Source organism: Molothrus aeneus, chromosome 6, assembly GCF_037042795.1.
Source record: "Molothrus aeneus isolate 106 chromosome 6, BPBGC_Maene_1.0, whole genome shotgun sequence".
In the NCBI taxonomy this organism is placed as follows: domain Eukaryota; kingdom Metazoa; phylum Chordata; class Aves; order Passeriformes; family Icteridae; genus Molothrus; species Molothrus aeneus.
Genome location: NC_089651.1, coordinates 30,051,944 through 30,076,624, shown reverse-complemented (window position 1 = coordinate 30,076,624; position 24,681 = coordinate 30,051,944). Strand labels below are relative to the sequence as shown.

General features: G+C 41.6%; 2 protein-coding genes across 2 annotated transcripts in view; one reads left to right on the top strand and one right to left on the bottom strand.

Moving 5' to 3' along the window:
* VTI1B (vesicle transport through interaction with t-SNAREs 1B) overlaps positions 1-3,830 on the top strand; it is an 11,172-nt gene extending 7,342 nt beyond the window's left edge. The window contains exons 4-6 of the mRNA XM_066552892.1: positions 376-549; positions 2,494-2,555; positions 3,421-3,830. Of these exons, the coding sequence (XP_066408989.1) occupies positions 376-549; positions 2,494-2,555; positions 3,421-3,517 (333 nt within the window). The 3' untranslated portion in view covers positions 3,518-3,830. The remainder of the gene's footprint in view (positions 1-375; positions 550-2,493; positions 2,556-3,420) is intronic.
* Positions 3,690-24,681, bottom strand: ARG2 (arginase 2). Its single transcript, XM_066552891.1, has 8 exons — positions 24,515-24,681; positions 24,315-24,387; positions 11,102-11,279; positions 10,143-10,302; positions 6,619-6,713; positions 6,388-6,492; positions 5,001-5,137; positions 3,690-4,114 (listed from the first exon to the last, which is right to left on the bottom strand). The coding sequence occupies exons 1-8, from the start codon at positions 24,641-24,643 to the stop codon at positions 3,909-3,911; spliced, it is 1,083 nt and encodes a 360-aa protein (XP_066408988.1). The 5' UTR covers positions 24,644-24,681; the 3' UTR covers positions 3,690-3,908.

Genomic DNA, 24,681 nt, shown 5'->3' with positions numbered 1-24,681 from the left:
AGATTTCCCTGGCAACCAACTGTGAAGGCTGACTTTAGATGTGAATTGAAGTAAAAGTTAGCATCTGGAAAAGAAAGGTACTATTTTTATGTAAATGTTCTTTGATGGAAAAGTAAATTGTTACAAAGACAGCTTTTTGGAACTGTTTTAACTCTTCAGTGCTGTATCCTTTTTAGAGATTTAACCAGATTTGGTCATAATCTTACAAGGTGAACAAGGCTCGGCCAAAATTAACCAGGCTGCATCAGTTAACGTAAGGAATGCGTACAGCTAATACAAATGGATGACCTATGGAGTCACATTCTAACTGTTTAATGTCACAAGCCTAATACTTCTGTCTTTGTGCTTAATAGTTAAGCATCCATTATTTTTCAGACTAACCTGCAGTCCCAGAGAGTGCTGCTGCTCCAGGGCACAGACAGTCTGAACCGAGCCAGCGAGAGCATCGAGCGCTCGCACCGGATCGCTGCCGAAACCGACCAGATCGGCACGGATATCATCGAGGAGCTCGGGGAGCAGCGGGAGCAGCTGGAGCGCACCAAGAGCAGGGTGAGCAGGAAACTGGGCATTGCTTTGAAACAGTTTGCTCTTACTTACTGGGAACTCTATGCCACCAGTTACTCTCAGGGACCTTCCAAGGCATAGTCATCCAATTGGATAGCTCTACAGACCAAACTCAGGCTGCCACATTTCTATTTGTTCTCATAAAAGACAAGTAATTGCTGTAGAAGGGTTCAAAGCGTGGTGGTAAAACGTCTGCTGCTGTGTCTGTGCAAAATGGGAGATTAGACCTATAGATCTGCTAGAAAAAATAGCATTACTGAAAAAGTTGCAGATTATAAGGGGTTGCCTTGTGACTAGATTACTAGTTAAAGTTAAGATTTTGGAAACAGTTAGCAAGTTTTTGTAACTAAATTAAATTTAATAGAAGAGTAATTACTTAATTACTAGCTTTCCAATATTTGCAGGGAGGGAGAAAATGCCAGACAAGTTGTCTATTCCTCATCCTTGGTTCAAAAAGCTGTGCTTCTGCTGTGAAAGCTTCACAAACTAGTTCACTTGTTTTGTTTACACACGTATGCAAAACTGACAATTTGATTTTTGAACTAACAAACTGATGGGTTTTTCTGTGTGTGCAACGGATCCCGAGTGTAAAGCTTTTAGGTGAGTGACTTCAGGGGACACCTAGTTTGGCAAATAAGCCCACTCAGCCAAAGCAAAAAGCATACCCCTGCTTTTGGGAGTTCTTTCTACTCATTGCAACAAAGTCTGTAGCTTTTTCGTTTAAGTAGTCCTGTAATTTCAGTCAGAATTTGATTTGTCCTGTTCCAAAATTTGAGTTAGAAAGCAGGAAAGGAAATTGATCTTAAGATTTGTAGGTATAGTTTTTGTCCTTCAACTGATAAAAAGTATTACAGTCCTTCAGGCATCACAGTCTCTCAACAGATCATTCACAGAAGCATAAAATTGTTTAGATTGGAAAAGGCCTCAAAGATCATTGAGTCCAACTGTTAACCCATCACTGCTGTGTTCATCACTAAACAGGGTCTGTGACTTCTATTGTGAGCCTCTTAGGCAATGAATTGTGGAATTGTGTGAACCACACATTCCAACTGGAAGCAGACTTTCTTCTTGCTCTTTCATAGTGAAGATTGGAAATCTACTAAGCTCCCAATGGCCTTGATAGTTTTTTTCCCAGCTTTGTCCAGTCCATCTCAGTGCAAAGAAACATACAAGCAGCTTTGCAGTTGAGGGCAATGTGTTAAACTACAGAGAAATTGTGCAGGCAGGTGTCTATGATATAAGTGACCTGGCTTACCCTTCACTTCCTTAGAATGTTTGGAAGTGGAATAGTGAAATCTTACCTGGAGACCAGTGGCCATGCATCATGAATTGTGTCTGTGATGCAGCAGCTTTTTTAGTTGTCTATAACCTCACTTAATTGCATGTTTCTTAATAGCTGACTGGGTATGCTGGGCAGTTCATTTCTGGGCAATACAAAGCTGAAATGGATTATCCATTAACAGCTCAGAGCTTGTACCCACTGGGTCACTTAGACCTCTGAGTGCAACACAGTTCTTTCTTTGATAGAACTTGAGCAGCATTTCAAACACTTTGATATGCACTGGGGTGAACACATCAGTATCACTTTCTTCTGGTGTTAACAGAAATGAAACTTAATGAAAGAAGTTAATACCCCTTTTCTGATATTTGTATATTAATTAAAGAGGCAGAAAGTGGTCTCAGATTGCATGTCTTTGTATGTATCTAAGGGAAAGTATACAGAAAAGTCTTAATTTCTCCTTGGAAAAGAGGCAATGCTTCCAGCTGCTGTTGTGGGTAGAAAACAGTGCTGTGTCTCAATTTTGAAAGGACGTGGTCATCCTGTCCTGTAATTCATTGCAGCATTTCAACACCAGCTGTTTTCACATGCATCTTTCCAGAGTTGATGTGTGTTTGTTTAACTGACGAGTAACTTCTGCCTCTCTTCAGTTGGTGAATACCAGTGAGAACTTGAGCAAGAGTCGCAAGATTCTGCGCTCGATGTCCCGGAGGTGAGTGGTGTACAGGCTGTTGAACAGCACTGACTGTGTGCTGTTTGGTCAGGGTGATGTGGGGTCTTTAACCAGCCAAACCATGGTGAGGACAGAAGCAAGTTACAGTGACTTGCTCATGGTGCCTTCAGATGCCCCTCATTCAGGTTGGGAAAGGCTGTGCCATAAATCAGTGCAGCATTGGGTGGGTTAGATGCCTGATGACACAGACTAATCAGTTTAGTCCACACCAATGCCCTAGAGCAGTTAGTCCTAGGCTGGCCCCTGAGACACTCTTGAGCTGGACCATGTATGATTTTGATGGCTAAAACCTTGGCTTCTTAAGTGGATTTGCAGTTTAGCTGTATTGTTTAGCCTTAAAAACCCAGTTCATAGATTGTATTCCCAGCAGGTACTTATCTCCTCACAACCTTTCCTTTATGCCTATTGCCAAAGGAAGTTGTGATAACTGTCTAGTTTTCAGTAGTAAAAGTACTTTATTATTTTGAGATTTTAGTTTTCCTTCAGCAACATAGTTCCAAGTAAAAGCACCACCATGAGGGTTTTTAGCACAGGACTCCAGGTATTGTTTTCCTCTTTGCTTGACTGAAGGAGTGGGCACATATAGAGCAATGATCTGCCTTCTGTGAGACAGGGGAAGAGGAACAGAACTACTGCTGAAATAGGAGATTCAAACAGGATTTCCAGGAAAACATGGGTAGTGAACTATTGAGTTTGTCCCTTTCTGCTTGTTAAGAGCTTTTTGAAAAGCACAGTGTGGTCTCGCTGAAAGAGGGAGGGGAAGATGGGGATCTGGATCTAGAATATGCTTTCATAAACAAGCTAAAAAAAAAAACACCCTTGGATTTTTATTTTTTAACTCTAGAATAACCACAAATAAGTTGCTGCTATCAATTATCATCATCCTGGAACTGGCCATCCTAGGAGGTGTGGTCTACTACAAGTTCTTTCGCAAGAAATGAACCTTCATGATCAAGATGAGCTTTTCCACTGATGAGGAATAGGATGGGCTGTCTGCTCCCTTTGACTGTCTGAGGGTTGAACTGAGTCATGAGACAGCACATTGAACTGAAACTGTACTGACACTTGAAAGACAGAGAATGGGAGTAAAAAGAAACAGGCTTGAACTACTGGTAAGATTAATAAGAAGGTAATAAATATTTTATTGTCTCATTTTGTATATACTTAACTAAATGAATAAATCTTGCTATGTAATAAAGTAGCCACTGATCAATGGAAAAGCTAGTTTATTTAAAAACTGAGATGTTAACAGTATTTGCCAAGTGTTGACAATCTATCCACTCAAGTGCCTCGGCAGAGCTCTGTAGTGTCCAATATATCCAACATGGGTTCTTAAATCCTCACTTGCTCTTCACTGTCAGATTCATCTGGAGAGCTGGGTGTTGGGAGTTCATCAAAAGCAATGTGTGCTCCTTCCCTTGTCTGCCCAAAGCACGTCGCTATCACATCGACTGCAAGGCGAGCAGTTGCTTTCACTGCCTCTTGAGAAGCTCCCAGCAGTGGATTGACTTCAACCATGTCTACAGCTGAAAGCATTCCTGTGAAAATGATTGGCAGCTTTGTTACTCTGACAAAGGGTACAGTCTTCTGCACGGTTTTGTTTGCAGCCTTTTATTCATTGTAGCAAGTCTGGTATTTGGGTTTGTGACCTGCTCTACCCCTTAGACAAGTAAGATTGGCACTCAAGGGATGAAGTTTGTTCTCAGATGCAAATTTGTGTTTTTAATTTCGTTCTTTCTTACATCGTCACTACCTCACTCACTCGTGCTTTCAGCATACAGGAAAAACATTTGATGTTCCATACACCTTTATGAGAGGAACATTTTTTCTCCTAGTCCAAAAATGAGGGTAGTCTCACCTCATATTCTTTTGCTATCCTGTTCACGAATCTATAGACTATTGTCTGGTTGGGATTTTTTTAACCTTCTTTTACTGCAAATAATATTGTTTAAACATATTAAATAAAAACTTGATGGTAATAAGATGAAAAGTCCTCATATATTGAATCAACTGCAGTATATTTTATGAAAGCTTGATTTATTAGTCTTGAATCCTAGAATGGAACTTGAAACTATTTAAGATTGTTTGCACCCATTTTTGTAATCCAGATGCCCATTTTCACATCTCTCCTCATGTGTTTAGGATTAGGGAACAGTATTACACATTTTTGACATTAGCTGTTAACATACTGTGTATTTTCTTTTGCTAAGCTGAAGCTGTTGATGGTTAAGATGCTTCCAACACCAAGGGAATTGCCCAGTCACAGGACTTCTTTTTCCCTTACTGAAGACTGAATTGACTTTGCAGGCACCTTTGTTTTGACTACACTTACTATCTATTTATACCAGAAAAACATAACCCAGAGTATGTGCTCTGGGTAGTTTGTCCTGTCCTCGCTTAGCCCCGTACTGCTGGTGCTCCTACCTGTGTTGTGTATTTCCTCTGTGATGTACATGCCTTCTCTGTAAGTTAATCCACCTAGAACAGGAGTCCCCGTTGCTGGAGCCAGTGAGGGATCAAAAGCATCAATGTCAAAACTCAGGTGAATTGGTCTCTGTCTCCTGAGACAGAATAAAACAAGAAAAGCGATCTCAGAGCCTTAAATGTTTTCTATGTGCATTTCTTACTGTCTAGGCTAATCAGCAATGTAGCATCAAGCTCCTTGAACCATGTCTCATATACATTAAAAAAGCATCTACTCAGGGCGGATTTGGTTGAAGATAAGTACTTTAGTTCAAACCATCTTAACTGGTATTTGTCATCTTAGTGGGATGATGTAGAGAAGTGTATGATACAATCCAGCCTTTTCTCCTTTTGTACAGAAAGCCAGGGTGAAGGCTGAAACACTGATGTGTATGGCAGCTAGGATGGAGGAAGCACCGAGCTCAAGGATTTCACTGACAGTTGATCAAGATGAGCATTTTTCAGGTCAATACTTAAAAGCTGTATCCAAACCCTGCCATGTAGCCTAACTGCTGAAGTAGTAAAGGATAATCCCAAACCTAAAATGCTAGTTACTTACTATATCATCTGCAGCTGACGCCAGCGCTTAATAAACTGGACACTGCTTGTCACTCACATGAATTATTTAAGTGGCAGACTGCATTCTTCCAACTACTGCAGATGCTCAGTAAGGAGAAGCATCTGGATTACCATCTTCTTTACTTGGCACAGCTGCAGCTAGGAAGGGTGAGCACACCTTTAGAAAACAGCAGCATGCAGCACAGGTTCTAACCTGTGGCAGAGGTTATCCTTTCTAAGTGACCCTCTCCCAGCTCCTAGCATGATTTGCTCCCTGACCTGGCTCCCCAAACTTGAACAAGGGTCACAAAGGTGGCAGTAGTGAACTGCAGTAAGGGAGTGGTTAAAGTGAGCTTTACCAGCTGCACTGGCACTGGCAGCCACCATCAGGACATCATGTGTGAGCAGTCCAAGGAGGAAGCCATCAAAAGCTTCCACTTCCCATACCAACAGCTCATTTCAAGTTACTGTCAAGTTGCTGTATGTATTTTTAAAAGTGTAACGTGTATCCTGCACTCTGAGCTGATTCAAGCATCTTGTCAAACTGCAGAAATGCAGAATTACTTAACAGAACTAAACAGTATAAAACAGAGCCACAACTGTAGTGAGTGGTAACCTGTCTCAGCCATCTGCCAAAAACGGTGAAATGGCTCCAGTGCTGAGCCTCCCTGTATACTGGGTGCTGTCACAGTTCTGTACAGCCACCCTACATCAAGAGACTTCACTTCAGTAACTTTCAGGAAAGCAGATGTTCAACAAGAGTAGTTTAAATTAGATAATAGTTCATTACCTGCCCATCAGTCTTTCAAAGGTTCTTTCCATAACTTTCTGAATTCCAAGGCGATCAATATCCCTCATGGAAAAATACTGGATGTCAAAGTTCTTCAAAATATAACTGTGAAAATAATTTTTTTAAAACCATCATTACTGGTTTAAGCTGAAATCTTGCAACCCTTACGGATGTGATTTCAAGCTTATTAATTCAGCCTTTACAAAAATAGTTTAATCTAAACCAACTTACTACTCAGCAGGATCCACATCCCTCAAACCAATGTACACAATATCAGATGCTGAAAGACAGGGCTTTAGCCAGGAAAAGCCAGGAAGTTGTGGTACCTGCAGGGAAAGGTTTGATATTAGGTCAGTTTAATAACAAAATGCTATTTGATGCTTTCCTGAAAACTTTGTATTGATTTATAGCATCCTTTCTCTCTAAATAGAGAAACTTCTGCACTTGATGGTTTAGCTGATGTAATCAGTCCTTACCTTCATTCCCATGTTCAACTGAGGTAAAATGATATGACTTTATCTGAGTTGAATGTCAATGGATGAAGTTTTTAACTCTTCTACATTTTCCAGTTTGAAGAGGAGGAGGACTTAAAAGCCTGGATCCACAAGCAATAGGTAATTTGCATCAGTGAGTGTAAGGAGGAATGCTAAATAGATACCCAGATGTAGATCACTTACACAGGGCACTTAATGGTCATGCTCTGTAACTTTCCAGGGACATTATGCTTAGGTGGAAGAATGAAAATCAAGGCAGCTGTATCTCTTTAGAAGAACTACCAAAGTTATAAAAATTTACAAAAAACATATTAAAGATGGATAAATTCAAAGTGGGAAGTTGAAAATAAAAGAAAAAGTAAAAGAGGGGGGGAAAGCAGGGCAGGAAGTTGGGCCTCTACAGTGGGCCACATCATGCTGGCTTTTGATGCAGAATTGAAGAGAGTAGGTCTAGTACAGCAACTGAAAGGTTATGATGAGGTCTTTGTTTTTCAGCTTTGGTAATTCAGTAGTCATGGTATGGAATTATAAAACCTTTTGCTTAGTAACACTTACTAATTTTAAGAGTGATATAAATTAAATTTCTCAAATTTCTCTTCTTCTCCTCCCAGCTCTGAAAATGGCTACAGCCAACACAGCTGTCAAGTAGCTAGAAGGTTTTGTCTCCCTCTTAGACTTCTCAATTACTAATTATTCTAATTACAATATTGGATGTTTTTAAAGGTGAACACACCCATAGCTATATTTGATTACATTGGGTTAAATTAGCACAGATTATAAAAGGGATAAATGAATTGGAGACCACTAGGAAAAATAAATTCAGGTTTCAAAAATGAATTACGCAAAATTCATCATCACCACATCATAAACTGAGCACAGTAACGACATAATGGCATAACATTGTCAGATACTCCCTAGTATGAACGATTCAGTAGATTTAATACTGCAATTTCAATTATGCCTCTTTCTTTGTAAAAAAATACAATTGAATGTATTAACTGCCTTTGACAGGTTCTTTGCATTTTTCCCATGGGAAAGGAGTTGCTGATAGTAAAGCCAGAGGGGCAGACATTTTCATGGGAAGGTGTTAATAGCAGTTTGTGAGTTTGCATGGTTCCAGGAGCCCTGAAGCAGTCAGGAAAGGAGGATGATAATTTTTTTAGTTCCATTATCAACTCAGGTGCTGTATTGGATGAGAGTAAGAGGGTGAGCCATATGCAGTTCTGCACACATGATGGTTTGCTCCAGAGAGTCAGAGGGGTAGTAGCCAGACAAATCATTGTCAAAGGCACATTCTCCTACTGCTAAAGAGCTGTTCAAAAATTCACAGTTGTAGAAGCCTCGTGGTACCAGCAGGACTGGTGTTAGTTTTCCTCCCTCTAATACAGTATAGGCTAAGAAAGCCCCCCTGAATGAGTACACATGCAGAAAGCCCCCCTGAGTGAATGCAGACACCTGTTTGTGCACCTGCACAGCCAGGCCTTGTCTGAGCTGCTTCTGCAGAGGCATCTGGACTGCTGCAGTTGAGGTGGGCTTGTGACAACGTCCCATAACCAGCACCATGCCTGAGCAGCTTGCCACTAAGCATAGCCTAATCTTATTCTTTCTTCACTACTGCTGCTTGCAAGAAAGTCCTGCTCCCCCACTGACCCCAGAAAGCTTACAGGTATTCTTTTAGCAGGTCAAAAAATCCCAATAATTGTAAAAAATTACTGCTTTTCTATGCTGCTCAAGAATCGGAACCCAGCAGACCAGTATCTGCTCCTTCCCCAGCTATTACAGAACTTTAGTTTTGTTCTGTTTCCACCAAGCCATAAACTGTTCACCTTAAGTGAGCTTTAAAATTCACAAAATTTTCTCTTTCTCTTCTTATCTCCATTGAGAAAGTGTGTACAGGTGCCAAAAAGGAAAAAATATCACCCCCTCTAACTTATGGGCAAAAAAGTAGAAATACAGTAACCTTTTATATTAACCTTTTCATGTGCAGGGGGTGTTCCAAAAAGCCCCATTAGTTTTGCATTACTTTGGGAATTCCAACACATTCGTAGAGAGCACATAAGAATGACTAGAAAGAGTAAAGTATGTAAAAGCATGACACCAGATGACTCCATTGACTTGTGGATGGAAATAATTCAAAACAATTTGCAGGAGAAAAAGCAGAACTTTATGAGATGACTGCAGTATTGCCATGCTGAACAGGAACTCATGCAGTGGTATCTTCAGTAGCCATACAGATTTAAACATGCTTGTTCTTGCTTGGAAAGTATACTTCCAGCAACACAGCACCCCAAATTTGTCAGAGAAATGAGAAAATTAGGAGCAGATACTAGCAATGCAGAGTGCCAAAATAATGCAGTCAGGTTTTCTGCGGCTCCAGCATCCATTCTCAAGATGCAGTTGCTGATCCTGCTCTCTCTCTCCAGCCTAAGCTGCAGCAGCAGAAGATTGTTGTATCAGAGTTCTACTGCACAGGTGCTGCAGGTCCCTGCCACAGCCCACAGCTAAGCCAGCAGGGTACTTCAGCCTTAGGCCAACCTACTGTTCAGCATCTTGACAGCAGCAAAAACAAGCCATCCACATTCCATGTGCCCCAGGAAATAATATCTTTTTGATATTATTTCCTGGGGCACATGGAAATATCTTTTTGATAATCTGACCTCTTTCCAAGAAAAAGGCTCTCTTTTTAAAAGCTCACTGCAAGCAGTTCCAGCTGGTTTGATTTGTAATATTTACAGTGGAGCCAACACCAGAGCAGCCAGTTAGGAGAGATCATAGAGGAACAGCCCCTGTCAGCCCCCAAGGTTGTCAAAACATGGAAGAGCCAAACTAAGCAGAAGCAGCATGTGAGGTATGCAGGAACCAGCTGGTCCTGGAGGTGAGCTCAGCTGGGCTCTCACAGGCTGGGCTCGGGGGAGGTTCCTGCTCAGCCTCAGCAACAACGCCCTCAATGACTCAGGAGCAGCACCAGAGTCAGCTGCTGTGTACAGCTCACTGTGCAGCCCATGAGGGTGCAAACACAAAGACAAGCTTTTTCTCATTGGTGTCTCTAAGCGTGTCTGTATCTGGGTTTACATGTGTTTGTGGCACCTGTATTTAGGTGTGTGTGTACGTGCATGTGTACACACACAGTAATACATATTTTTCCTTGTATTCTGATAGAAAAGATCTGCATTTGCAGCAGGTAAGAAAGAACCTCACATCAGCAAAGGTAAGCAACGTTCTGAGGTTGCCATGTAGGATAACTACAATCAGGATACTCACTTTATCTTGAAGCTCCCTTAGGAGAAATGAGAGAGGCTGTCCATGGAGGCTCCCAGACTGAGTTGTGAGAGGCGTGTTGATATCAGCATGTGCATCCACCCAGATCACCCCAAGGTGTGGGTGCTGCCGTGCATGGCCACTGACAGAACCAAGTGCCAGGCTGGAAGTACAGTAACAAAGTCTTTAGTCACCATTTCTCCTTCAGAACAACTACAAGGACAAAGGGGAGTCTCTGAGCTTCAGTCAGACGTGTTGTTACATTTTCATCAGACATCTGTGACAATAAAGGGAGCATCCCATACAAACTGCATGGCATGCCACTGCTGTGATTCCAGGAGGCCAAGTAACTACAGGGCTACAGTAACAGATGAGCCACAGCTCTCTGCTGTCTCTCCTCCCACACACTTAATCTTCGCCTGCTCTAGGTACAAATGCTCCAGAAAATCTAGCCTTTTTTTATTCTACTCATGACACCTTCCCCCACAATTCCTTCTTACATGCCCTACCATCTTCAACCAATTCTCAGACCAAAGGTTAGTGAAAAAGAGGAAAAAGATTCATGTTGTAAGATCTATTGCAAAATTGTCTGTGTGTAGGTATTACAAACCTATCCTAAGACATGATGGGCAAAAGAGACCCGTCACTAAACATTGCGCAATAAAGAAACTGAGCAGTTCCTCTGAAGGAACCTGATGACACAAACTTTCCCAAAGAGGAAAACCTCAGTTGTGTGTCTACACAACTGATCACAGACCAGTCTGGAACTAAGCAGTACTGTCTGAGAAGGTCAGGTTCTTGTACCTGTCTTCTATGTTCCACCCTAAAAGCCCATCCCTAAGGTATTGCCAAGAAATGACCCACAAGCTGTACCCCAAGTCCCCTTGTTTTTTAAATTAAATTCTTGTACTCCAAGCCTTGACCTGCAGCATGAACCACTAACTGTTTTTAGGTCAGCTTACCTGTGATCACCTCCCAAAGTCACACATCTGTGTCCAGCAGCTACTGCTCTGCTCACTGCATCAGCCAGCATCTGGGTGGCCAAGCCCACTGACCGCGGGTACAAAACCAGGTTGTTGTACAGCTCATCATTGGGAACTTGAGTGAAATTCAAATCTCCAAAGTCGTGCACTTGGCATCCTGGGAACACAGCAACAAAAGGAGAGAGTGACTTATTTAAATGCCTTCCCAGGGAAATGCTCAAAATCAGTTGGGCACGTATGAAAGGAACAGTGGGAAAGGAATGCATCCATTTGACTGTTTGCATGGGATGCAACTGTCACAGCATTACAAATTAGAAAGTTTAAGACAACGTTATCAGCTTAAGCTTAAGACAGTTTAAATTTAGCAATGAGCTATGCGAATCATAAAAAGTAACTTAGAAAAAGTTTGGGTTTTTTTAAATTATTTCATTATAAATTCTAACATGAAAAATTATCGTCTGCATTACCATCTTCCTTCTTATTTAGACAGACTGTATACAGCCTCAAATAAGCTCAATTGCTTAAAGATTCCAAGGATTGCACATTTCACTAACTATAGCTACAGTTATTTTACATTTTCAAGGTCCCCAAAACTCCTGGCACAAAACTGCCAAGTAACAAATAATATAATTTTCTTACAGTACTTCCAGGCAACTCCACTGGAGGATCGAGTAGAGCTTTATTAGGAGAACCTGTCCATTTTCTCAACACAAGATATTCTAGAAGGCATTTTGAAGTCTGGGACTTTGATCCCCAAACTCTTTGAGATCCTTTCATTGTCAGTTACAGCCTGATTGACTGTTGAACCGAAGAACATTCTGGGTGTAAAACTCAGCCTTTCCTCTCAGAGACTCTCAGTTTAAGACAGGCCTCTCACTGCAGGCTCTGATGAGGGCAGTAAAGGCCCCAAGGTATTTACAGCTACAGGAATAGTGGCTTAATAAGACCACCCTGAATACCAATCATTCCTGTCCCCTTCACTCCTCAGAAACACTAGGCTGTTTGCAGTTCAAAGCATCCAGGCCAGAGGTGACATTTGGCCTTTAGCCATCCTGTGCTTAATGGGGCAATTTGAAAAATTTAAGGCAAGTCAACATGAAGAAACAGCCTTGGGGCTCTAGGTTCCTGCTTAATTTCCAGTAAGCCATTAGTCAAATGTCTAGGAAGCTGGCTCTATGAATTTGCTTGGTGGATATTGCATAAAAGCTTACTTAAGAAATACATGACTTCTTTATATTTTAAAAGGAGTTCTAACTGGTGAGATGAACGAAGGACATTTTATTGAGTCACTTGTGCAGATTTTGTGCTGGGAAGTAGGCAAGCATACATTTTAGAGCAGGGACAGAGGTGGGCAGATATTGGGATATTTGCAAATGAACATGTCAGCTGAGCACAGCTGTTTGAGGAAGGATTGCATAGATGTCCCAGCAACTCTGAGATAACACATTCTCTGCAGTGACTTAAAGCAGTAAGCAGGACCATGACATACCACTGCTAGCTTTTCAGAAGGCAGCATAGGTACCCAACTGCTTTTTTTTCCTCCCATAGACAATACCTAATTAAGCAACAGGATGAAGGCTCTGGAATTTTGAGCCCATTTTGTTCAGATTTGAATCTGCTATCTGATCTCTGTGACCACTACATTTTCTACCCCCTGTTTATTCTAGTGCTGTGCAGAAGCAGAAAAAAGTGAGTTCCAAGATGTTCAGAAAATGTTACAAGTTGTTTTTTTAATTTGTGTCATCCTGCAAGCTACTTCTCCCACATGTGCACACTGCTACACATTTCAGTATTTCAAAGTTTGATGAAAGTACTTGAGCATGCCTGGGAGACAAGTTTTGGAAGTAAGACTTCAATGGGTATCAAGACCTTTTGGAGAAACTCTTGTACAAGGGAATAATGCCTTTGATCCAATACCTCTGACGTGTGTGAAATAAATCTGCAGTTGGGAGCCATGTGCAGTGAGTCACACATTGCAGGACAACACATTTTACAGTGTGATGGAAGAAATTATACAACTTAGATTTTGTTCTCTCCTACAGGACATACAAGCACATGGCAGTATTTTTACCCATTAAAGGATGAAAAACAACTTCCTTTAATGCTATCACAAAGCTCCACCTTCAGACCAGTATAAAACAAAGATCCAACTATGCCATCATTCCTTGCACTGAGTGATTCCTTGAAGGAATCAGTTAAAATTCTCCAGGTTATGCTCTAGGTAGGCCACACGTGGCAGATTTGAGCAAGTGTGTTTAGAGAAGTAGCAAGTGTTCAGTAGTTTCTGCTTTACCCTGCCCACCTCCAAGATCCCATGGTAGGGCAAAAAGACTTGGTTCAGCTTCTGAATAAAAGACCCCATTTGTTTCTCAGGATCACATCAGGTTTATATAGCTTAACACTTTTGTGTTATTATTTTTGTGTTATTGCAGAATTCTGGAATCTTGGCCACTTTTTGAACACACGGTACTCGTAATTGCCTCTAATTGTTTTTATAGAAAAGCCTAATGTCTGTTAAAGATGATAGATGTCTTCAGTTTTTGTTACCATCTTCTAAAGTTCAGTTAGGGTTCATGAACCTTGAAGCAGTTTATTTTCTCAGCTTTGTGCATCCCTTGTCTCTAGGCCCACTGCACTTAAGTGCTTGCAGAGGACAGCTCAGGTTTCCCAAGGTGATAAGGAATGTTTTCAGCCAGCTATCTGATTAATCTCAGAAGTACATGCTAATCCAATACTCAAGCATTAATATCTTCTCTTAGTATTATTTCTTTTAAGGGTGCCTTGTGTTTTGAAAACTGGGATTTAATGACCTTAGGGCAAAGGGAAAGCTTAGTGAATAGACAGTGCACAGAGAACGAAATTCACAGTACTTAGATATGCCATGTATCCCAAAGTGTGGGAAGTCCATGTGTACACACAGTTTTTCAAATGACCAGATACTAGAGATTAAATCAACATGCACATTTGTCTTTATGATACTGAAAAAAGAAAAACAGTTCAATAAATCAGTAACTACTTCAATAATTTGACATAGCTTCTATTTAGAATCTCAGCTATTAGTCTAAAACTTAAAGATCTGAATTGTTTTCCATTTCATCTGCCTGCTTGCACATAGATTTAAGTTTATTTCTTAAATCAAAGCTCCCTCAACTACATTATTTGTGCACAGAAATTGCTCATGGATAGACATGCTGTACTGCTGTGCAGTCTGGGGGATTTTGCTGTTATTTGGCCATTAGTGAAAGATTTCTCAATCTACCTCACCAAGCAATATCCATTTACCTTCTTTGGTAGCTGGGACACTCTTTGTTTTATACAGATACTAATACTTAAAAACAAAACAGCTTTTTAAATCAGCACCGAAAGTCAACACGAAGAATATATGGAGCCTTTTAAAAGGCAGTAGATTCAAGTTCTGAAAGGCAGAAAATGCTATGGGCAGATAGGAAAGCCAGCTTCCTTACATTCATTAGAAAGCACAGCATCCACACCATTGTCAGTGAAGCAGGTCAGGTCTAGCCAGGATTAAAGTTCTTTTAAATGGAAACATACCATAAGTACCATACAGAACTTAAGAAGGAAGCAGCACAAACATTTTGCTAGTAATGAAAGAACATAAAACTAAATGTGATCAAAAGTCTTCTGTTCACACTTTCAAGCCCTACCAGAAATTACTTTCAAATGAAAAATATATTATGTCTGATTCATTAGTCAATTATCAACAGTGCAGGAAATTTATAGCAACCAAATACATACAAGTCAGCTCCACCAACACCCTGGTTCTAGCAGAGATCCCTTCTTGAAATGAGGTAAACAAAAGAGCAGGTCTGAGTAATCTATTTGTGTTACAGAAGCTTGAAAGAGATACAAGGGAGATAAAGGTGTCAATCTGAGCAGGAGCACACAGTGCAGTTACATAACTCACACTGCACATGCACAGCAGCCTGTCACAAAGCACAACCAGCTCAGGAGTGCAATCCAAGGGCTTCAATGCTCCCTCTGTCATCAGGGCTGCTGGGGGCACATTTCAGCCAAAAAATTAATACATTAGCTTGAAATAGTTTGCACAGAGGTCATTCCCAGGTTAATTTCTTTTGATCAGAACAGGTTAGGGAAAGATCACACAGGCATTCAACCTGCAGTAAGCTGTCATTTATCCAGCCTGCACAGCCAGAACCTTACTTGTGTCAGGTAGAACAAATCTTCATTATTCCTACTTAGGAGCCTTAGACTTCAAATAAAAAACTTTAAAAAAAGAAAAAAAAATCACACACAGAAAAAAAAACTCACCAAAAAAAACCAACCAAACAAACAAAACCCCAAAACATCAACCAACCAAAAAGAAAAACAAACAAACAAACACAACCTTACACCACCAAACAAAGAAACCTCAACAAATTAAGTGTATACCTGAAAAAGCTTCCTTGCATGCCTTTTCAAATAAGCTGTTGATGTATCAGTCATGCTCAAGTCAGTTATTTTGCCATTAGTGAATGATTTTATAACCTTTCACTGGGGACATAACACATCTTTCAGCAAGCTGTATGACACGTCTGAAGTTCACTTCCTATCATAAGCAAAATACAGACAGTAGCCAGCAGTTACTACAGTAATTTCCCTGCACAGGTTTAGAGAATTGTCCTCTGTAAAAACAGGCAGCTCATGTCAGGTGACATTTCATTGGAAAACATCTGGGCAGCAGCACAGAAAGCCTCCCCCCATCCTCCTCTACTAGGAAATTGCACCAGCAACAGAAGCAGCAAACTTGACAGTAGGAGATTCAGCTCTGCAGACCCAGGCTGTTTGCTGACATTGCCCCATGGCACATTCACATAAACATAACAGCTCTGCAAGCCAGCAGATGGGAACTGGAACAAAAGCACGAGGAACATGGGATAGGACTGATCTCCCAACACTGCTGGTTTACACTGGGCATTTGGGAACTGGACTTAAAAAAAACCCCAAAACCTAAATTAGTGGGAAAAGTAAATCCTGTCCTGGATGAACTACTGTCAAAGGAATCTGGAAACTCTACAGTTACTAGACCTTCTTTCATACTATGTTATATACAAAGTTGCTCACATGCAAGCATCACTCCTGCAAACTGTTTTCTCAGCTATAGCACCATTTACTAAACCACCACAAAAACATAAAGGCCTTTTAGGATGCAATGACTATTATGAACAATGTTTATAGGCAAACTTAACATTTTACTTCACATGAATGAAACCAGGTTACCATCCTTCTTTTCAGTATAAACCCATTGGCTTATGGTGGGGACTTTTTAATCCTTTCTCAGAGACACTGTCAAAATGTTACACAACAGCAAACAAATTATTCAATTCATTATGACCAATGCATTCTAAAGCTTTTTTTTTTTTTTTAAGGCAGTTTTAACCCTCCAGAATTATCCAGGACGTGTGTGTATTACAACTACACAAACAAAGTGCATGCTTTTGTTTAACATGAATAGGAAATTAGGCTAGCAAGGTTCCCACTGCAAGAGACAGACTTCTGCAGCCTAATTTAGTCATAGCCTGCTTGCTAGGAACTTCATTACACAGCATCTACTTCTCTTTAAACTGAACAGGTATCTGCTAGAAGAGGTATAGGTATATATAGGTTGGATACACAGTTGATGGCCCAACAGATACCTCTCAGCTCTAAAATTTCACTTCCTAAAAGGCAAGTTCTTGTACGAGCAATTCCCATCCTTTTATTTGAAATTTTGAAAGGTCTGGTTTAAGACAAAGTTTCTGTAGCTGTAAATATTAAAAAAGGTTCATCTCCTACAAAAGCAACAAGCAGACCCAATTCCAACTGCTGCCCCAAGTCTGTAGTCAAGATGTCCCTTGCATAAAGAGAGCCAAAAATTATTTTTCCAACCCCAAATCAAGCAGCCACCTCATTTCCCTTTGAAAATGGCTTATAACTTTAATCTCTGATGAAATTCAATGCAGTTGACCTTGAAAGGTCTTCAAAAACGTCAGTCTGAGGTGTTGGGAAACATTTGCACTGTGGCTTGCATCAGAGAGAAGGGCGCAGCTATAGCGTGTGCCACAGCACCACCAAACCTTGCACATGTTCTAAAAAATTCCTTTCAAATAAGCTTAACCCAGGCACAGCTCCTGACAACAACACCACAATGAGGTCCTTACAGCCACGAGGATCACAATGCCAAAAGAGCTTTCCTCAACAATAGGCACCTTGTGCTTTAGATTGTTACAAAAGTAAACGGTTATATTACATTCCTTAACCCAGGCAGGTAACACTTGAGAGGAAGGGACAGTAAAATATATTAGAGATTACTGAAATCCTCTTCCTCCCTCTTAACCAGCTGGGAGAAACTAATATCTGACCACTTCTTCATATACAAATGAAATCTGGTGGGTTGTTGGTCTGTGGGTTTTGGGGGTTTTTTTGGTTTTTTTTTGTATTTAACTTCAGTGCTTCATCCCCTGCTTTTCAGCAGATTGTGTTATAATAGAAATTACCACCTTTCATCCAACACGAGTCCTCCATACCATATTCACATAAGCATACACCTGCCATAGGTCTCTTGGTCTTGTGAGTCCACAACAAGACACATGATTAAAGTTTCAAATGAGAAAGCAGTAATAGATCATGTGTACTGTAAAGCAGATCAAAATCCAACTCATTACCTAATTTTCCCTCTGTCATCTCCCTTTGTGTATCCCCCCAGTAACTCCACTCCTTCAACAGAATTAATAGTAAAAAAAATTAAACCAGAATGTAATCTAAATGTACTCCAATCCAAAGAATTATATAGGTGCAGAAATTCAGCTAAGTCATGTATTAAAACTAATTTTATAATATGAAAATATCTAGGATGAAGGGTATCACTATAAATAAAAAAAAATAAAACCCCCAAGAGCTCTGTTCATTGGTCCCTCACCCTAGTCTCCCTTTATTTAAAGATCAGGAAGAAATAATTCAGGTTTTTCTGATCTTCACCAACCTAGCTTTATTTTTAAAGGTATTTAAACTAAGCTGACACACAGAACAATTATAGTTAAAGCACCAAGTGACATTTACCCCAAATTCACAAAGATGCTTTTAAAGCCAATTTCATAGAGTGCAACCTTGAATATGCACCAGCCAAATGGGAGACACAAAAACAAACATTCAATTGATGGATGGCTGACACAAAGCTTTTCATTCCAAAGCAGACTGTGTGCTCCATCAGCATGGGGAAGGGAAGGGAATATCAGAACCAACTGACTGCAAGGACTGCTCTATTTTCAGGGTTGGCATTTTTCTCCTGGCTTCCAAGGCTACCTGTACTCATGCAAATATCGAAGGTACAGCACTCAAAAGGATAAACTGCAGCTGCTGAGCAGAGCTGTGCATGGCAGAGCACACCCCCCAGGGGAGCTCAGCCTCCCCTGCTCAAGGCAAGACAGCCAATGAGGTCTGCTGGGAAGATGCAACCTAAAAACTGCGTTAGTGGAGGCCTCCTCAAAGCAGCTCTCCTCCAAAACCCCAGCAGGGCTCCTTCTGCCTGCCAGCTCATCAGAGCCAGGTCCTGCCTGCCTTCCCTCACAGACTGGAGCAGCACCTGCCCTTGATGCATTTTGACAAGTGGCATCATTTCAAACACTCACTGCAAATGCAAGTTACAATCGGCCCCTTTGGCTGTGCTTTGATTTTTGACAAACCACTGGTCTTTGAAGGTAACCAATCATGGCTAATCCACATTTGAGAGGTAAACAAGAAAAGCAGAGTCCCATGGATCTTTATCTCTGTATAAATAAAAAGAGGTAATTAAGTCTGGTTCCAGAAATAAGTTGCAGTACTACATAAGTATGTTGTACTGATATTATTAAACAGAACTGTTTGGGCATGCTTGTGTCTTAGGGAAAGGAAAGAGGACTGCCATTTACCCATTTAGTTTCAGGGGAAAAGGAGGGGGAGAGGGTGTTCCTGGATTAAAAAAATGCATTCCTATTCCTGCTTTGTAGGGAAGAAGCTGTTAGTCTGACCTCTTAATGTTATATCCAAACTGATTTTTGGTCCTGAGGATGTTCCTAGCACGTGAATACTTAGCTTTGACAATACTAGCACCAGATGTGATCAGAAATAAAAATAGATAAACAGTACCATCTCTTACCTCAACAATGCAGAGATTTAACTAAATAACATGCTGCTTAAATGCCAGCAGTTATTTAGAATTTTGCCTGTCTCCCACTTCATCAACAGCAGAAAACATAACTCAAAAAAAGTCAGATCTTGATGTTATCCGTACAACAAATTTAGAGTTTATTGGAATTCTAGAGATTAGAGATATTTGACTGGCTGTACAAATGTCTTTACAAGTTTAAAATACTGAGTTTTGAAGAGAAACAACTGAGGTAAAAGCTAGTGCAAAACAAAGCTAGAATCCAAGAATCCATTCCTAACAGATCTTGTTTCTAACATGTAAATCCAATTTCAGTTCAAATACAGGGCAAGCAGAATGGTACAGTTTGTCAAATTCTTCAGGGATACAGGTAACTTTTTAAACACATTTACTGGATGGACTGATGAACATTATGTTCCCAACAATGCAGCTGCAACTCTTTCCAGTCCAAATCCGCTGAATCCCAGCACCTATACTTATTTATGCATAATTGGTGCATAACTAAAAAACTGTTTATCTTCCTTCTAAACTCTTTACTGAAGATGATTTAGGTGGACAAAGAAAAAAAAAAAGGAGATATGTAGAAGCAGCTGCCTCATGATTTATTAAGAGTGATATGAGCTGTCTTGGTGAAGAAGCAAAGTTGAATTGCTATTTATGGCAGCAGATGTCAACAGGAGTCCAATGGTTTTGGGCAAAGCCGTAGTGTAACTCCAGAGACACGGGGATTAACAGCTCCACTCCTCTTTTAGAGGAGGTTACTCCTTTCTGAGTCACTGCACTGACCTCATGAAACCTATGACTGAAGAATTTTTCCAGTCCAACAGAAGAATGGTGATATGATGCTCATTCTCTCTGACACGTGCAGTTCCCCTCTGTGTGTAAGCCACATGTCTCTGCAGTTCACCAACTTGTCAAGCCAGCAACTCAGATCCAAACTTTGCCAATCAATCCTACACTAACCCAAATCCAAGCCTGACTAAGCTCAGCAACCCAGCTGCATGCAGTTCTAAATAAAGACCAAAAAAATTTAATTCAGCAATCAACAACAGTCAACACACAAGAATGAATACTTGGGAAGAAATCTTACAGTAAAGTTGTTCCTGTGCCAGCAGCAGCACAGATGCTCTAAGTCACCTCAAAGGCTACAGAAAGAAACAGTAGCTCTCTATTAAGTCTAACACTGAGTAAGGCCTTTCTCTTCTCAAGTAAAAGGATTAGGCAAAACTTTGGATTGAAGTTTGCTCAGATTCTCTGCCTAATCTGCAGCAAACAGGAGAGGCCCAATAAATTCTCACTTTAAAAAACTTCATACTTTGCACCTTCAGTAGCTTATGTATCTGCCACCTATCTCCCCCACTCCTAGCCAAAAAAAGTCCAAAAGCCTCCACATATTGCACCCATTTCTGTTTACTGTTAGAGCAATACATAGACCTACATGCTTTACACCCTTTTCTCTCCCATGCCAAGGAGCTGTGGGGTCTCTTTTCACATGGCACTTTTACTTCTTTGGCAACATGTCCTTTAAACTGATAATATTTTAGTTTCCCTTAGGAGAGGAAGCAAAGCCAAAAGACAAACATCTCCAAGGTGAATAAAAATCCCCACAGGCAGAGTAAATTATACTTTAATTTACTCCTGCTAGACTTGCACACCCACTGCTTTTGGCTTGGGACTCCTGCTACAGTAACTCTGAGTACCCCTTGAGCTAGTACCAACAGGTAACTGATCTCTCTGCTCCTGACAAGGGGAAAAAAGTCATATTGGTGGCTCAGATTCATCTCTGATAGTCTGGTACAGACTAGCAACAACATCTGCCTCTGTGCTCCCTCCTCGGATTTCAGCCTAAGCATAAACAAGCAGTTCACAGGCAGTCATTGATTGAGGCAGCCAAGAAGTTACTATACCATGTAAGTATGGTCACAGAATCTGTCAAGGGAGGTATTCCCCCCAAAAAATAGAAATTGGAATAGCAGCTCAGAACATGCAATAGGACTATGAAAGAACAAAAATTAGGATAGGGTCAAAGGAACAATAAAATTCCACCACCCCCGCCCCCCAAATGCACCAGACAGTGAAAGCAAAGTGGAAAACAATGGAAAAAGTGGAAACAAAAGTTTAGTGTTCTCACTCTTTCTGATATGGCTGGAGCATTATCAACAGAAGTCACTAAATAAGGCAGAAAAACATGTGAAGAGCCGTGTGGCTGCTTCTTATTCAAAGCAACAAACATAGTATATGCATCTTACTACCCAAATGCTGCCTTTTGGAGAACCCTCCAGAGCACCTTCATTTTATACAGGTTGAGTTGAACTTGAATTACAAATGGAAAATTAATAAATCAAAACTTTAAATAAATAAATTTTAACATTTCAGGCAAAGAGAAGAGTCTGATCACCAGAAATCTCTTCCACATGAAAGACAGTGAGGGCAATTTCCAGAGTTACTGTTAATGCAGAGGAATACTGCTTCTTTCCCCCATCTGTGCTTCTTTAGATGGCCCAGAATCTAGCCTCACTCTTGTACTGGGAAGCATCATTCCACATTTCATACTTGGTTTCAAACTGGTAATGACAAGGAAAATCAAGTTTATAGCATTTTTTCATATCCAAGCAGGGAATGGGGACAAGTAACAAACAGTTTCTATATGCACTCACATACACAGACCCTGTGGTCACAAATGCTTCAAAACTATCCACTACAGATGAAGAAGCCCTGTGTCTTAGACAAATGATATTTATTCTTAAAGGAGAAACCTAGTCTGCTGCAATACAGTTTGCCTGTTAATGGAAAACAATCAAGAATCCATCAAAATTATTAACTCCTATAATAAAACAGATAAATAGACTGTCCAAATTAATAATTAGAATTATACTGTGGCTCCATTCATACTGTGGTCTTCTTAAAAGTATGAGCAGAAAATTCATAGTGTTAGAAAGACAGAGAAAGCAGCTAAAGTTTTACTGCCAGTTCAGCATACCACAGGACTCCAAATAATGGTCCAATGGCACTATTACAACAGTACTGCAGCCAAAGCTATCCTGGCATCCCAGAGAAGAAAAATAAGCAGGCCACATATAAAAACAATAATTTGTTAAGTTTCCATGAACAACAAATGTGTACAGTACAAAAGGCTACATGGCAGCATCCTCCTCCATCCAGCACCCTCCCCTCAAGCAGATTGTCTTTGCACTGCAAACCACTCCTCTGTGCATGCTGGTGACTGTCATCGTTGCAGGATGGGCCCTCACAGCAGAACCTGTTCTTAAAAGGGCTGCAGAGATTTAAGCAGCAATAGACATCAACACCACCTTAAAAAACAAACCAACCCCACCCCAGTGGAAGAACATGCCAGCAATAGGAAACTGCAACTGCAGAAGGAAGAGCCTCTAAAAATTGTAAGGGAACAGCAAGAAGATATCTCCATGTGCATAACTGATTGATGAGTAAACAACCCATAAGAAACTAAGCAGTGAAAGTATTTGTTTAATTTAGTTTAGCTGGCTTCATTTCTATCCCCATAACATTTTGATGCTGGAATCCAGAAAGGACTCGAATTTCCCTTTCTTTCTACCTTCTACAAGCTCCTATTGAAGTGAGCTTGTGTCAGGCAAATGAGAGGGCTTCTTCTTCTAATTTTAAATTTTGTTGGGTTTTGTGGGTTTGGAGTTTTCATCAAAGAATTCTTACAAACTGGAAACATTAGCTCTGAACCACTTGAAAGAGAACTCCAAGCCTTCCAGTATAAAATTCTGTCATTGATACAAAATAATCTGCTGCCTATGGACTTATTTAGAAGAGCATGCTCCTTTCAAGCCTAGCAATTTGTTAGTTTCAAATAAACTTTAGGCTCAGTAACTATTCCAGTACAAAGCTCTTTTAGATGCCCTCTTGCACACTTGCTGAGGTTATAGCACTTGCTCACTAGAATTTAAGTACTGCCAATGACGGCAAGTGTCTCTACTTTGCACAAAACAAGCGAGAAAAAGAGTATCTACTCATGTGGCTGCCAAGTGGGACTTTTCAGCTTGTGAATCATAAGATATGCAGGATATGCCTACAGGGCTGCACAGAGCAATTGTTTCTGTTTTGAAGAGTTCTTAAATTCAGAATAAAATTGCTAGAGGATTATTAGGCAATTATCTCTCTATGCATCTAATCCTCACTGACACTAACCACCCAGGGAGCAGATACTGGTTCTTTCTGTGGTCCATCCCTGCAATCCATCCTCATCACACCATTTTCAGTAACATTCTTTAGATTAAAGATTCTCCAAGATGAAGTTCAGCTTTACAAGTTTCTATCCCTTGTGTCCTGTTTCTTGTAACTGTGGTACAGCTTTCTGCAGGTCTCAGCTTGTAGAAGTAATAGATGTGAGAAGCTGAATCACAATTAAGTGCATGGATTTGCTTGCACAAAAAGACCAGAAACAGCCTGTTCACAGAGTGGTATTTGCAAGCGTTTTCAAAGACTTCACACGAGACCTCATACATAAAAACGAGGACTTCTCCAGAAAATTCTGAATTTCATCACCTAGAAGCATACGAATCTTTTAGGAACAACCTGGTAAAAAACACAGAAGGGAATAAAAAAGAAAAGGCAAAGCCCACAGTGTGTGATATGCCGAGGATCACAGTTACTTGTCTGGATGCCATAGGCTCACACAGAGCTGCAAAGAGCCTCTCGCTTCCCCGGCTCTCCCGGAGTCAGCACGGGAGCAGCAAGCACACGCTCCGTGTGCCGGTGCAGCGCTCGCTGTGCGTCCCGCTGTTCCGGGCAGCCGGGACCACCGGCCGCTCTTTGTTCGGGACCCCCGCAGGGCCCCGTGCGGCTCCTCCCGTACGAAATGCGACGAGCCTCTCCCTGCCGGCACCTCCGCAAGGCTGCGGGCATCGCCGGGGCACGGTGCGCTCCGTGAGTCCCGGGAGGCAGGAGCCGTCTGCCCCCGCCGCAGGGAGCGGCTGAGTCACGCTGCCCCGAGAGGCAAGGGGGCGATGCGGGCAGCCCCGCAGCCACCCCCGCCCGCCCGCCCGCCCGCCGCGCAGTGCTCACCGAGCCCGGCCAGCCGCTCCACCAGCCCCGCGGCGCGGAGGGTAGCGGGGCCGTGGTCCACTCCTCGCCGTTTCTGCGAGACAAAGAGAGGGGAACGCGTCAGACAGCGCTGCCCGCAGCCAGGTACGCGAGCCCCGTCGGGGAGGGAGAGCAGGGCGACGCGGCACCCAGCGGCACCCGGCGCCCCCCGCGATGCCCACCTGGCCCCTGGAGAGCGGGGCTCCCACCAGCGCCACGGAGTGCGCCCGGCGGCGCAGCGGGAGCGCGGTGAGGGGCTGGGTGCGGGGCCGGGCGCGGAGCAGGCGGGCGAGGGGCCCGCGCAAGGCCATGGCGGGGCGATGCTGATGCTGCTGCTGCCGCTGCTGCT

Bases quoted from the DNA above. Each gene is read 5' to 3' on its own strand.
- ARG2 (XM_066552891.1), bottom strand. From the start codon at position 24,643: ATGGCCTTGCGCGGGCCCCTCGCCCGCCTGCTCCGCGCCCGGCCCCGC. The intron at 11,280-24,314 runs GTGAGCACTGCG...CTGTGTTCCCAG, and splicing joins GGAGCGGCTGGCCGGGCTCG to GATGCCAAGTGCACGACTTT. The intron at 6,714-10,142 runs GTGAGTATCCTG...CTTTCCCTGCAG, and splicing joins TAAGGGAGCTTCAAGATAAA to GTACCACAACTTCCTGGCTT.